At 40.3% G+C, this 14,076-nt stretch overlaps 1 protein-coding gene across 1 annotated transcript in view; it reads right to left on the bottom strand.

Moving 5' to 3' along the window:
• ENPP2 (ectonucleotide pyrophosphatase/phosphodiesterase 2) overlaps positions 1-14,076 on the bottom strand; it is a 67,110-nt gene that overhangs the window by 38,403 nt on the left and 14,631 nt on the right. The window contains 6 exon segments of the mRNA XM_065751750.1: positions 1,082-1,201; positions 2,379-2,458; positions 3,426-3,523; positions 4,734-4,794; positions 6,851-6,976; positions 9,042-9,197. Of these exon segments, the coding sequence (XP_065607822.1) occupies positions 1,082-1,201; positions 2,379-2,458; positions 3,426-3,523; positions 4,734-4,794; positions 6,851-6,976; positions 9,042-9,197 (641 nt within the window).

Genomic DNA, 14,076 nt, shown 5'->3' with positions numbered 1-14,076 from the left:
TTTCAATATCTCCAGAGAAGGACTTCACTACCTCTCTAGGCAGCTTGCTCAAGTGCTCTATCATCCTCAAAATAAATTTTTTCATCATGTTTGTATGGAATTTCCTGTGTTCCAGTTTATGCCCCTTGTCTTATCACTGGGCACCACTGAAAAGAGCCAGGCCCCATCCACTTGACACCTGCCTTTTATATATTTGTAAGCACTGTAAGCCTGGCTACTCAAGGAGTCAGGAGGCTTGTACTGCTTCCTGTAAAAAAGGCCTTAATTTCTGGTGTAGAAAATGGCCACCTACCTGGTTTAACTGCTCAGGAAGTTTTTAAGCACTAGGTCCCCAAGTAACCAGTGTAGTATATGCACCCTGACTGCTTGCATGTAAAACTTAACTAGTTTAATTTAAAACTATCTTTGGTGGCAGATTAAAGCAGGTCACTAAAGCAAGTACTATAGGAGAAAGTGCAGTAGAAGCAAAAGGACCTTCTTTCAATCCTTAGAAAGAGGCCATGTCCATGCCCAAATTAAGGATTCAGACCTGGACAAAACCAATTGCAACGCTAATTCAAGAGAGCTGCGCTCATCCACTGCTGCTGTGTTCTAGGCAGAAATTAATTCACACCCTCTGCAGCTGTCAGGTAACAGCAATCACCTGTGGACTTAGCAGATAATAATTATGAAGCTATGCTATGCTACTCTGACAGAACATTAATACTAAAGCTGCCACAAGAACATTACTAGGATGAAAACCTGAGAAACCCGTAATGAAAAGGAAACACTATGCTGCAGTGACAAAAATATAGTAATTTGTGTTAAACTACTGCCTGAAGTGAGGGTTTTTTTCCTAGCCACATCTAATTTATACTTAACAACACAAGCACCTTTCCATAATCAATGGCTTTATTATTCTGAAAAGGAAAAGCCAACTCAAAATGTTACATTACATTGATAGACATAGGACCAGCCATGGGGAGTTTAGGTACAAATTGTTCACAGATGTATTTTTTTAATTATTATTATTGGCTATGTTCCACAGCACGAGGGGGAGGGGAAGGAGGAGGGAGAGAGGAGGAGGGAATCCGAAACTTACTGGTTGACCTCCCCACCATCTGTGATTGAATTTCTCTCTCCCTCGAAGACTGAAGCTGGCATCAAACACTGGGTCATACATTGAATTGCCAACGATTCCATGTGATTCAGGATAGAGTCCCTTTGTACAGAAGTAGATTAATTAGTAAAACCCTAATGCACATAAATGCAGTCTTCATAGCTATCTGCAAATACCACTGAATTATTTTAGAATGGGTGCCTTTGTAACAGCACACCAAAAAGAGGTTTTAACCATAAGATAAGCACATTTAAAACTGGCTGCAGTAGTGAAAACAGCAGGAGGTGGCTGAATTGTGTTAAAAAAAAAAAAGCACAAAAACTTCTGCTACTGGATATTTTGAAGTATTTTCACACTGGTTAAAAAGTTAGTTTTAGGCCATCAAAAACAAGCAAAAAATTATGAAGGCTGATTTGAACTTTGAGTTCTCCTTTATTAATTCCCTTTCTGGAAACAGTGATTCATTTTCCAGTAGCAAGAGTTACAATCTGCATTCCTGTTTTATAATAATTTGTCTTTGCTAGTGCCTCTGTTAAGAGCTATTTCTAAGAAGAAACCATTGCAAGACACCCAAACTGTGATATGAACCCACAGGCTTTTATATCACAAACAGTAGAGGTGATTCTCTCCTGCCCTCACCCATACTCAGCTATTAGTTTGTCCATTTCTTCCTCTATTTAAGGTTTCTACAGAGGTTGCAGGAAGAAAAAGAAGGGCAAAAAAAAATGTGGCTTCTGCTTCAAGAGCAGTTGCTTCAAGAGCAGTGTCACACAGCAGTGCTTGCATTTCAGGCTCAGGACAGCCTGGCCACCAGCAGTGCCACCAGAGCACAGGAGTGATGGTTCCCCTACTACAGAGCCAAGGCAGCATCCAGACACACTCAGCAGCTGTCAGTTTTAAGTGGGTTGCTAAATCAGCCTTCCTGACTTCAGCTCCTCCAATGAAGGAACAACTGCTGGTTGTATTCTGGGTTGTTGTTCTCCCCCCCCCACCACAGAAAAACCATGACCTGTAATTATACAGCAGTACAAATAACTGCAAAAACAGGTATAAGAAAATGCAGAAAAGCTGTAACATGGTGCTTATTCAAGAGAAATGCTTTATCTCAGAAGTTCAAAATACTAGAGGAAAAATAAAAAACATAACTGAAGGGAGAAAAGGATTGGCTGTGAAGGAGTTTTATTTAAAAAAAAAATCCTGTTTCCCACAGCCCACATTTCTAGTGAAGTACAACATTTTATCAACAACAACAACAAAAAAAAACAACTCAGAGACTTACAGTAGCAAGGGTGTACAAGTTGGGGAAGGTTTTGGTAGGGTACACAGGCCTCATGTAAGGAGAATGTGTTCCACAAGATCCTGAAAAGTCAATAGGGAATGCAAATGTTAGAAAGTGAAACCCTGAGATAAAAAAAAAAAAGTCAATTGCATTCACTGAAAATGCTGCAGAAAGTGGTTAAATTTTAACCAGTTTAAATGAACATTCTCTGATGACCACTGGCAAGTCTTCCTGCAGTGCTAAATCCCCACGCACTACTTTGCACTTCACAGTAAACACTGAAACAAAGCAGCTGGTACTACTACACCAGCTATAATTTCACAGACTGCTTTCCCTTCCGAGTTAGCCCCCTTTCAGTGCTCATAGTTGCTGGAAGTGTCTTGCTGTTAAGTAAAGCAACATGAGAAATCACAGACTAATTTTAAGTGATGAATACACTGAAGCAGGAGTTTCACAATAGGTTTTGGCCACAGCTCCCCGGCTGGCTACACAAATGCAAGGGCCAGCAAACACACAGGGAAAAAAAAAGCACCTTTCAAGGATATGAGCACGTACACAAGCTACCATGCTACTCTGAGCTCAAACATACAGTGTGTCCAGTACACTACAAAACCAGGGCTACATCTTTAACATCTGTGACTCAGGTGCAAAATTTTGCAGGCACCTCTCTGCTAACCTATCCAAGGGCACGATGCATATCACGTCCTGAAGATTCGTTTATTTGCTGACAAGCAAAATTAACACTACCAATACTGAGCTGTGTTCTCTAAAGCAGCTCTCTCCTCACTTTTGGCTGTGAGCTGCTTTAGCCAAGGTCCTTCAAGCCACCAGATTATAACTATCTAAACCTAAGGGGACTACTGCAATTTGCTATTATGGAAAATAAATGTAATCTTTATTAGTCTTATGAATCAGAAAAGCCCTGTGTTTGGCAGAGCCCTTCTACCCACCAGGCCCATGCTGATTTTTGTTACTCAATACACAATGAAAACAACCAGACTGCATGAGGCTGTAAGAAAACAGATGTAAGAAAACAGATGTACTCACTCAGTTTTTCAATATTGGGCATGACCTTGTTCCCTTTCTTCATATATGATGCACGGAAGCCATCAACAGAGAAGATGATCAAAGGAGGACGAACAAAGCTAAAAAACAGAAGCAGCAGGAGTATAAGTCAGCATTTCAAAATGATATATTTTTTTATTTTCTCTTTCTAATTGAAACTCCAGAGAATTTGAAGTACAGTTACTGCATGTGCTATGTGTATTTTTTATTTTTTATTTTTTTGCTTACTTGCTTACTTAGCAGGTCAGCATAAACTGATAATCTTCATGCTTAGTAACATTCAGACTTTGGTCACAGTCAGCTAAAGGGCCATGTTCCAACATAAAAGAAATCTTCCCTAGGCAGTCGGAAGCACACAGCCCAGAAAAGCAAATGCTTACAGAAAGAGATGAAGAAGAGTAAAAAAAAAAAAAATTACCAAAAAAATTCTATGCTACAATACCCACCCCAGCACACAATTTGTAGTTAAAAACCACATGTTTCAGGACAGCTGGTCTCCCTTTAGAAAAAAGGCCATGTGGTGTCTTGTGCAAGCTCTGAGAGGCAGAGCCCATTCTCACATATTAAAGATGATGGTGTTTCATGTTATTTTATTACATTTTTGCTTATTACTTGTACTTGGATATGAGTCCAAGCAGGCACAGATGTGTCCTGGATGGACATGCCTGAGCATTTAATGATAGTCACTCACTGCAGCGGTAAGAAGCCATCATTTTCACCAGGAGAACAAGGGCTCCTATTTCTTCCAAACTCTTCTCCTAATAGCACAGTCTGAGCTGCAGCCCAGTGCAGCACCTAAGCAGATGCTTGCCTTTAAGCAAAATAATAAGATAACTGGTTTCAGAAGCTCTCACATTTTCAATGTTATTCTTGTGCTTTTTATTTTAAGTCAAGCCTATTACCCATTGCAATTCTGAAGTTCCTTCAGATAGGAAGACAGTATTAATAACAGAAAAATTAAAAAAAAAAAAAATGGCCTGAGCCAGTCTGAATTTTAGTGAAATCAGAAAAAGATTTTCAAGGTCTTATAAGGAGTTTGACTGCTTTTCCTACTCAGATAAGTAAAACAGGAAAATCCATCAAAGATGATCAAAGGACAAGAGTTCAAGCCCCCATATCATACATCACTGCTCACATTAACAGCCCAGTTGTACAAACGGTGAAGGACAGGAAAGTAAGCAACTCAGTCATTCAGTAAAGGCTTTACAGAGCTGGGGCAGAAACATGATGTTCAGAGTGCTGGACCACTGTCCTTGTACTTGGCTTTGGGGTAGCAAGCAAACCACTTACCCTGCTGGACATTCAGGAGTTTTTATCTCTTCACAGTCATCATCAACCCAGTGGGTTTCTCCTAGCAAAAATTCAAATCAGAGTTTGAGGGGAAAAAAAAAAGTATATATATATATATATATACACACACATATATACACATACTTTACACACACACACACCCCTGTGAATACAGCTTCAGGATCCAAAGAAAATTACAGAAAAATAAAGTCTAGTTCTGCTAATGGACTTCCGCAATGATCAGCTCCCTTCCCCAGTGCTGAACAAATGTTCTGGTTACATTCTATTCAACAAGAATATCCAAACTATTACTTTTAGGAGCAGCTCTTCAAACTGAAGCTAGAACTATTTTGCATGAAGGAAATGGTAGTAAAGCTTTAGCAACAGCAGTCATTTCTAAAATTACTTCATTATTATTTTTAATTTGTCAAATAAGGACAGCACTGCTTCTGGTTGTCAATTCATACGCTCCATCCCACCAAGTCTTATGACTCCATGACTTGCTTCAGCTGGCTAAAGACACAAAATAATAAAATAAAACCCTTTCTAGGGAAGAAAAACAACTCTAAATAGTTTCCATCTGGTTTACAGAGCTGAACAGCTCACGGATCAGGTAAGACTTCAGGCGCAGCTGAAAAAGAAGTATTAATGGCCTTTCAGAGCTAGCTTATTACTTTACATAATCAACTATTTTGTTAAGGCTTTCACTACTGAATGCTGACTATAGATTGGCTCATAACTTGCACTTTCACAGGTCAACTGAAAAAGAAATTATTAGCTAATGAGGCTTACTTCCTGAACCTACCACTATTAAGGGAACTGTAGTTCAATTAAAAGAACAAAACAAAAAGCACCATAGAAAATATCTGCAGGAAATGTGTCCTGCAGCAATTCTAATTGACCGTGACAGGAGGTAGAGGGATGACTTCCAAGGAAAAATAAAAATAAACACTATCCTCAGATAAGCAAAAGCATGAAGAAAGAGGAAACACAGTTCTCATATAAGGCTTCTTTCTGTTAGAACACCAGGGTCATTTAGATAATTTGTTATTAATATATTGTTATTAATATTTTTATTAAACAAAGATTATGTACATAATCTTTGAGGAGACATAAGTTCCTCTGTCTTCACCCTTGTAAGGGGGAGCTCACAAAAAAAGTCAGGAACTGAAAACTATATCAGTATTTAAATAGTCTCAGCCTTGGGTCTCATTGGGAAGAGGAAGAACAATCTATGGATACTTGCTGGAAGGTGCGTATTTCACCTGCATTCCCAACAGCAAAATTCAAGTGAAGAAGAAAATCCCACTGTCAGCATTTGGAAACTCCGCAGTTGGCCAAAAGGGTGGAGTCAGGGGGTGTGGAATCAAACCTTAAATTCTCCACCGTTAAACAAATGAAGAAACTAGAACTAGGTGAAATACAATAATGAGACTTTCAAAGGGCTCATTACCAAGGACCAGAAGACCTCCACAGAATGGGAGACACATTATACAAGGCAGAGTATGCTCCAAATCATCTGGGTGTAGGCTGATAATTAAGCCTTCACAATCTGTCCCCCCATCAGCCAGTTAAGGCTGTATTGCAGATATCACGTGTCTAGAAGGTGATATAGTCATCCTCATCCTGTCACCTGGAGCCCATGCTAGCCCATCTGCAAATTAAAGCTGTTGTGCTCTCACAACAACCATCCTGCAAGAAATAAAGCCCACTGTTTTGAACAGGTGCTTTTTGTAGTAGGGATGGGAGAGGTTGTTGAGACAGAGATAACCTATCTAGGAATGCTCATTTCCTTCTGATGCCATCAGATCAACAAGCTTTCCTTGTAATGCAGTCAAATGCACCTGAATTATGTTGTGTTCTGTTTAAAACTTTGTCCATCTGTGCTTAATTTTTGTCTGTCAGTATCTCTACAGGGTCCCTCTTGTCAATAAATTAGTCTCATTCACCTCCACTAGGAGTCCAAAACTCACCAATGTAACTCCCTTTTCTTCCTCCCTATTCCCCAAATCAGAACAGAACAGAGAGGGGCCCTCCTCTAGAAAAAAAAACCTTCACCAACAGGGCTGCCTACTGTCTACTTCAAAAGATAAGAGGCAGGAAGACCAAAGACATACCTTTGCAAACGACTTGGTAATTAGTGCAACAGTCACCTCTACTTAAACAGTCTTCAGAGCAGTGACAAGCATTGTCATCATTCCTGGTTTCTCCGCAGCGGTCTTTGGTACATTCCCAGCCTCGAGCTAAAATATTCACAAGTAAGCAAGAATGAGAGATTATAATCAAAACAAAAAGCACTCACCCAAGCCATAATGACTACATCCAACTTTACAGAGTCTTAAATTTATAGCCCCAATTTTGTGATTTCAAGACCTCTGAAATACGTCAAGCAGAAACAATAGGGACCTTCATGTCCTGTAGATACAGGAGGGCTCCTCCATCCACACAAGTGCTTCTGCTACAAACAGCTGTTGTACTGCAGGCTTTGTACAACTGGAAGACCAGAAAAGACATGGAGAGGAGAAGAAAAAAAAAGGCTGTTGAAAGATAAATGGAAAACTAGAAATGTTGGTGTTTTCTGAGCAACTCATTCTTTTTTGCCCAAATATTCAAGTCCCCAGTTCAATCAACGGGAAATAAGAGGAAGCTGGAAAGGGATTATGTGGATAGAAATTGATATTATGCTCCCATCAGCCCCTTACAGACAGGAGCTTTCTAACACCTCAGTGGATGAGATTCAGCACCAACTGCAAAGTTAGAAGTTGAAGAAACATGGCGCAGCAGCTGTAAAACACTTCAGCTCTTCTGATCTTGCAAATGACATTAAGATCTAAGGGCCTAACTAAATTAGGTCTCCACAACAGCACATTGCTACGCCTCAGAACAGGGACTGAGGATGTAACCATATGGTTTCCAATATGTCCTGGCTTAAGCAGTAAGAAACTTAAAAGATTGCTTTTAACAACATGCAACCAGTTCAAAAAACACTAGAACAATTTCTGTTACTCCCCTCCCCACTTTATTATTCGGGACTTTTTTCCTATAAATATGTAATATTTACAGATTGTACATGTGATAATTGTCTTAATAAATGCATATGGGATTATAAGAAAACATACATGACAATTCTAAAAGCTACAGAGGTATCCACACATTTAAGTGGATAACGTACCCTATGGACAGGAGGCTGAGGAACTGAAAGTCTGTTCTTTTCTAGCAAACATCTTGCAGTGCATTGAAAGTCTTCAGAGCCTCACATTCTTCAGTCATTTACACTGGGACTAAACAGTCTTAGCTGTAAATTTGGAACTTCTCGGCGTGGAACCAAATCAATTTTTCATACTGGATCAGCTTACAATTTTTTGTTACCAAGCTACTGAAATGATACCATTATAAACAGAACTGAGGAAGTACTCTCAAACATCTTCCATCCATGAGCAGAGATCATTTTAGTCACTAGACTTCTTTTTGGTTTGCTCTGTAAGTGTAAATCCTTGACAAAGCAAGGAAATGTTTAATGGCAAAAGTAGAAAGCACCTGTGTCAACTCTGATCACTAAGCAAACACCCAAGGAGATGAGTACAAATTATAATTCAAATGCACTATGTTAAGAAACAAAACATCACTCATGACCTTCTTTGAAGTTTCGCTCGCCTATGAGTCATGAAAAACAAAGTGAACATAGAGCTGTATTTCCATTCCTCAGGGTCTAATGAATTGAAGGTAAACATTTTTACCGGTGTGTTATATGCGTCCTGACATCTGGAAATTAGAGTCCGGAGCAATGGTAACAAACCCAGCCTGTCACTTCTGAACAGACCTGCACTGCTTTAGCACTCCCAGCTTCCCAGGTACTTTCACAAATAAATGCAACGAGTAATCCAAAAGTGAGCATGAACCGCTCAACTGTTAAGTTATCACTCCTGAGAAAAAAGGATGGCTGACACCGAGAGACCAACGACACGTCTTTACTATCTCTTCACTGTAACCTGGCAGGACAGCTGGTGCCTGAATAATGATTATTGTTTGTAAATGAGTATCAGAACATCTCCTTTTCAGGTAGTACAAGTAGTCCCTGCCCTTTTCTGCAGAAACTATGGCAGAAGCCCAGCAGCAATAGACGCATATCCCTACCGCTCCCACCAAGGATAATGGTGGGATGCATTTTGGGCCAAGACAAGCCCAGCGAGCAAGGTGAGCAGAAGACCAGGGTTATGGCAAGGAGTGCTGGATTATGCCAGTCCCAACTATTCACAAAAGCCAGGCAACATCAGCACCCACCACTGCAGGGTAGGAGACCCATCCTACCTGTTTTTAAGCACAGCTCATCAAAGTCGAAGCAGCAGCTGTTGTAGCTCTTGCACAGGTTGTCACAGCGGCAGCCAGGAGGCTCTGCCTCTTGAAGTTCAAAGCATCTGTTTTTGCAGGAGCCAGAGGTACTGATCCAGGGGGAATCTGACAGGACTGTGTGGAACAAGAAACAGGGCAACATCTGTCAGGCCGGTAGCAGTGGGACAGGTGACTCAGCCCCAAGCCAATCAGATGAATGAAACCTCAGCTGCCTGCTTCGGGAAGGGAGCAGGGAGAGAAGGGCTGCTCGCAGAAGCTAATAGAAAAAGAAAATCCAAAAAAACCAACATTTTTTTTGGAGGAAAAAGGAAAAAAAAAAGGAGGAAGCAGCATGCTGTGATAATATTCTGTCTAAAAATGGACCTGGCTCTACCTATAACCATCAAGTGATCATTAGCAGAAACGTATTAAAGTCTGCAAGGCCCAATTCCATGAGCTGCAGCTGTTCCTCAGAAGCAGGCCTTTGTTTTCAAAAAACCAAGTGACATTTTCATGGATGGCTGGGCAGTTCACATAGGAAAGAATTGCAATTAATCTACACGCAGTGAGCAGGACTTGGACTGCTGTACTGGAAGGTGCCAAATCAACGTCAAGCATGGGTGAAAACTATGAGATGCTCAATAAATTAATGGAGAAGCAAGTGAATCAAGGCTTTTTGGTGGGCTTCTGCAGAGCATGAAATTATAAAATCTAAAAAAATACCACCTTGAAGCATACAAGAGGTTAATGTATTTGATTGTATAACTAAATGGAAGACTGACAGTCTGAAATCCATGAATAACACATTAGACTTCAATAGGCTATTACTGGAACCCTTATTGTCAGAGTTGATGTGTGTTTCCCAGCTATTTTCTCAAAATTTATTATCCTACACATTTTTCCTGTAAAAGATTCCTACATAGTGGCTTATATAAAGCTGGAAAGTTGTGTGCTGCTCTGTAGGGTAATACTATTTTATGAAATAAACTGAGACAAATTCGTGTTATTCCTTAAAAACAGAGGTGTTCCAAGGAATATTTCAGTGTCACTGGTACTTTGAAGGACCAATTAAAGTTAAGTCTTTTTCTTTTAGATCATGTTTCAGTTTTGGCAAACCTCAACACAATTGGCAGTAAATTAAGAGAACTGATGCAGTGGCACTTTCAAGAAAGAGTTGTTCTGATTTTTCATGTATTCTTTCCCTGTTCTTTGACATAGCTGAAAGTTTAGTCTCCACATAAACTGAGGAAAAATCTTTATTCCAAATATGATGTCACTGTTTCAATGCTGAAAATGGATAGAAAAGAAGTAAAGAGAGGAAGTTTAGAGGTGATAGGTGGATGGTTGGACTGGATGATCTTGCAGGTCTTTTCCAACCTTGGCGATTCTGATTCTATGATATACGTCCCATCGGCTGCCATCACCAGCACTACTGGTCCACTATTTTTCTTGTGGCATCGGCAACAACACAGGCTGGACACCAGCATTAAACACTTCAAGGAACAGACAGGGCAGCAATCGTTCAGCAAGGTTACAGTGAGTGAAGGAAGGCAAAACTACAATGGCTGCCATCGTGGGTCATGATGATGGCAAGGAAAGCTGATAAAGGTAAAATCATGGATTCATAGAATACCTTAGGTTGGAAGGTACCCAGAAGGACCATTAGGTCCCACTCAATATTTTGGTCACCTGGATCTCCTTGGAGCTAGAAGTGGTTTATCTATGCTGGCAATACACAGACTAGTGTTTTCTTTGGCCACGAAAAAAGGCCATAAGTTTTTTTGGGAAGTAAATCACATGACAGTTGTTTCAAAGCATGTGAACACTCAGGTTTTCAGAGATATGAAGTATTAGTCCCTATTAATGATAGCTGCTTTGTGCCAAATGTTCCTGAGTATATGTTAGTAAGGAATATTTCTGTTACTAACCTCTCCTGCTAATCGCCCTTTGGAAGGTAGGTAATATACTCATATAATCACAGACTGAGTGAACTACAAATCTGGATTCAAAGGCATTGTATACAGTCATAGACTACGTATTACACAGACATTGCTGTCTTCATTTCAAAGGAATGAGAAGGATATCATTTCAGAAATCCAAGAAGCATACTAATGTGGGTTTAAGAAGAAGAAGGTATACTGCCTATTACAGAAGCAGCAGCATCAATTCTACCTCAAGGAATGCCTAGCTGTTGTAAAGGGCAGTTCATTTATCAGGAAACCACCAGAACAAATTGCTAATAGAAGCTGTGCAATCTCTGATCTTCGAGATTTGAAGAACAGGTTAGACCAAGATCTGTCAGGAGCACTTCAGAAATAACTGCCCATGTATTGGGATATAGGTAATGTCTACACAGCTGCTCAAGCTTCCCTCTAGCTCCGCCTTCTATGACTATAATTAGGGTTTCCATCTTACATGAGGATGGCTCAGCCTACGTACCTCGTTTGTTATTTTTTCCAGATCTCTTGGCAACCTCTCTATTAGTGGTGTGCCAAATTTTCCTGAATTCCATAGCAAATACAAGTCATACCTCCTGAGTCAATCTAAGACACTTTCCATGTAGCAACAAAGAAGTAGATGTGGCTTAACTCCCCTGATCTCTGTATACATTATGCATTAAGATCATTCCTTTGTTTACCATGCTTGACCTCATCTTTGCAGCCAGACCACGATTTTCAGGTCGTGCACAATGCCATGGCACAGCTACTGGTGCATGCAGAATAGTTTGAAAATATATCATCAGGAGCCCCATTCATGGTTAGCATTTGCATACTGACAGAAGCCCTTGTACAGAACATACCTACAGTTTCAAAATTCCTTTTAAAATTCCTACATCGTCTGCAAATTCACATCTGCCTCCACGTAACAGGAAAAGTACCTCCCACATGAATATCCTCCTCTTCTTTTTTAATAGATAAAGCTTTCCATATCCCTTTCAAGCATTCTTCTTTTTTGGCCAACTAAGCTCAAAACAACCATCTAATGATTGTCTTCTATACACATTAGAGATCTATCTATACACTAAACACCGAGAAAACATTATAGGCATTATGGTACTTCTTTGGCATGCATGTAATGGGCTATGGGAAAAAAAAAAAAAAAACAGATGTTGGATTTGACTTACAGAGGAGTTCTGTGCTAGATGAAAACTGCAGTCTGCCTATAACGGTGACACACTCCTGGAGAAGTAAAAACTTGGTAATATGTGGCAACGGTTGATAAAGAGACTGTATTGTCAATACAAAATAATTCTAAACACTAAGAAACTTGGAAATAAATAAGCCAAGGCAGAGCGGAGTTAAAAAGAATTCACAGCAGTGTTTCATTCTGAATATTTCATAACACTGGACTTCTGACAAAGTACAACTGTAAGTCATGCAACTGTGAGAACCTAAATAGCTTACTGGATCATGATGTTTTTATTTTGTTAAAAATGCACCTTTCCATTGTAAGAGTTTATTTTCTCTTCCAGCCTGATCTGGCAATAACTTTGTTATCACATCCAAGTTTGTACTGCAATAAAAGTATTGAGGCTGCCCAAACACACGAGGGACAAAAGCCTCCAGTACCTTTTGTCTCACTGTTGACACCTAGACTAGACTACATCAACACCAGGTTCAGGTCCAATCCCAACCATATGTGAATCTTCAACAGGCTGCCCCCAAATAACCCTTATCTCCTGCCTTTTTAGGAGATAGCCTGTTATTTCTTACTATTCCCATGGGATACTGAACTAGCCTTCCTGCTACTGGAAACAGCTCACAGCTGCTGTTCCTAGCCCTGGCAGCATTGAATGGTTCTGGTGTGCTCAGCAGAGCTGGCACCGATGAGCTGCAGTTGGTTCCCAGTATCAGACCTTAGGGACTTCAGGGCAAAGCAGCCTGCCTTGAAGCCTAGGCAGTCAGCAGTCAGGTGTTGAATATATGAAATGTAAATCGTTCACATCACTGTTACACACATTGCCCAACTTTTCTACAAACCAGGAGATAAAATTAGAAAGAAATTTGATTTATGAAAAAATCTGTTTAGCTGTTATACGAATACCAAAAGCAACTGCCACTATCTTTCTAGTTACCTAAAATACCTCTGCTCAGTGATCAGCAGCCCTGATTGTGGCTGATGATGTGAAAGATGCAGAGAGGAGATCGCAGTATTCTTCACCAGGAGCACAACAAACTCAGGCCACCATAAACAAGCTTACAATGAAAATCCACAGGCTATCATTACAGATGGGGACTGAAAATGAAACCCTTTCGCTTCAGTTATATTAACCAACCCTAAGAACCACAGGTTCCCTTTCTCCTCCCAAAAGAAGGAACAGAGACACAACTCAACTCTACATTTACAACAATAGTTTTCCATTTTATATGTTTTTCCACTCAGACGATGCCTGAGCTCACAAAACCCTATATTGCCTCCAAACACAAACAGTCCCTTCTGTGGCACGCTCTTGCTTTTCTCCAAAGGTGAACAGCCGACCCTAGACAGCACATCTGGCACGGGACACTAACACCTGCTCAGCCTCACTGCTGTCAGATGTCTGCCTTCTACTGTTCACAAACTAGCATGACCTCAGAAGCCACAGAAATCACCAAAGCTTTCCTCAGCAGCACGTTCTTGAAAGCGTTACTCGAGACTGGAGAAACTGCTTCAGTAGTTACCAAAATTAAACCAGCATCCTTAAACTGATAGGGCTTTCTTTTAGTTCTGAAGGGAAACCGTATGGAGCACAAAACATCGCAGAAGTGATGAAGCAGCTAAGGAAACCTCTGCAAGACTGATGGTGCTCAATCCTAAAATAAGTTAGATTTTCCGTAGTCGCATGCACACAGAGCAAAAGTTTAAGTAAATAGGAGACCTATAGGTGAGTCCCAAAGGTCAACTGACTCAGGCTCAGTGAGTTATTTCTTCATTATATCCTAGAGGTAAAAGGAACAAGCAAACTACTGTTTCAGAGTAGGAGTGGTTTCTAACCACCGCACATAACATAAGGATATTGCGATCTACGTGTCTG

Source organism: Cyrtonyx montezumae, unplaced genomic scaffold, assembly GCF_038088225.1.
Source record: "Cyrtonyx montezumae isolate F1298 unplaced genomic scaffold, pur_monq_1.0 scaffold_8, whole genome shotgun sequence".
Taxonomy (NCBI): domain Eukaryota; kingdom Metazoa; phylum Chordata; class Aves; order Galliformes; family Odontophoridae; genus Cyrtonyx; species Cyrtonyx montezumae.
Note: the sequence above shows the minus strand (reverse complement) of the source record. Positions and strands in the feature narration are given on the sequence as shown.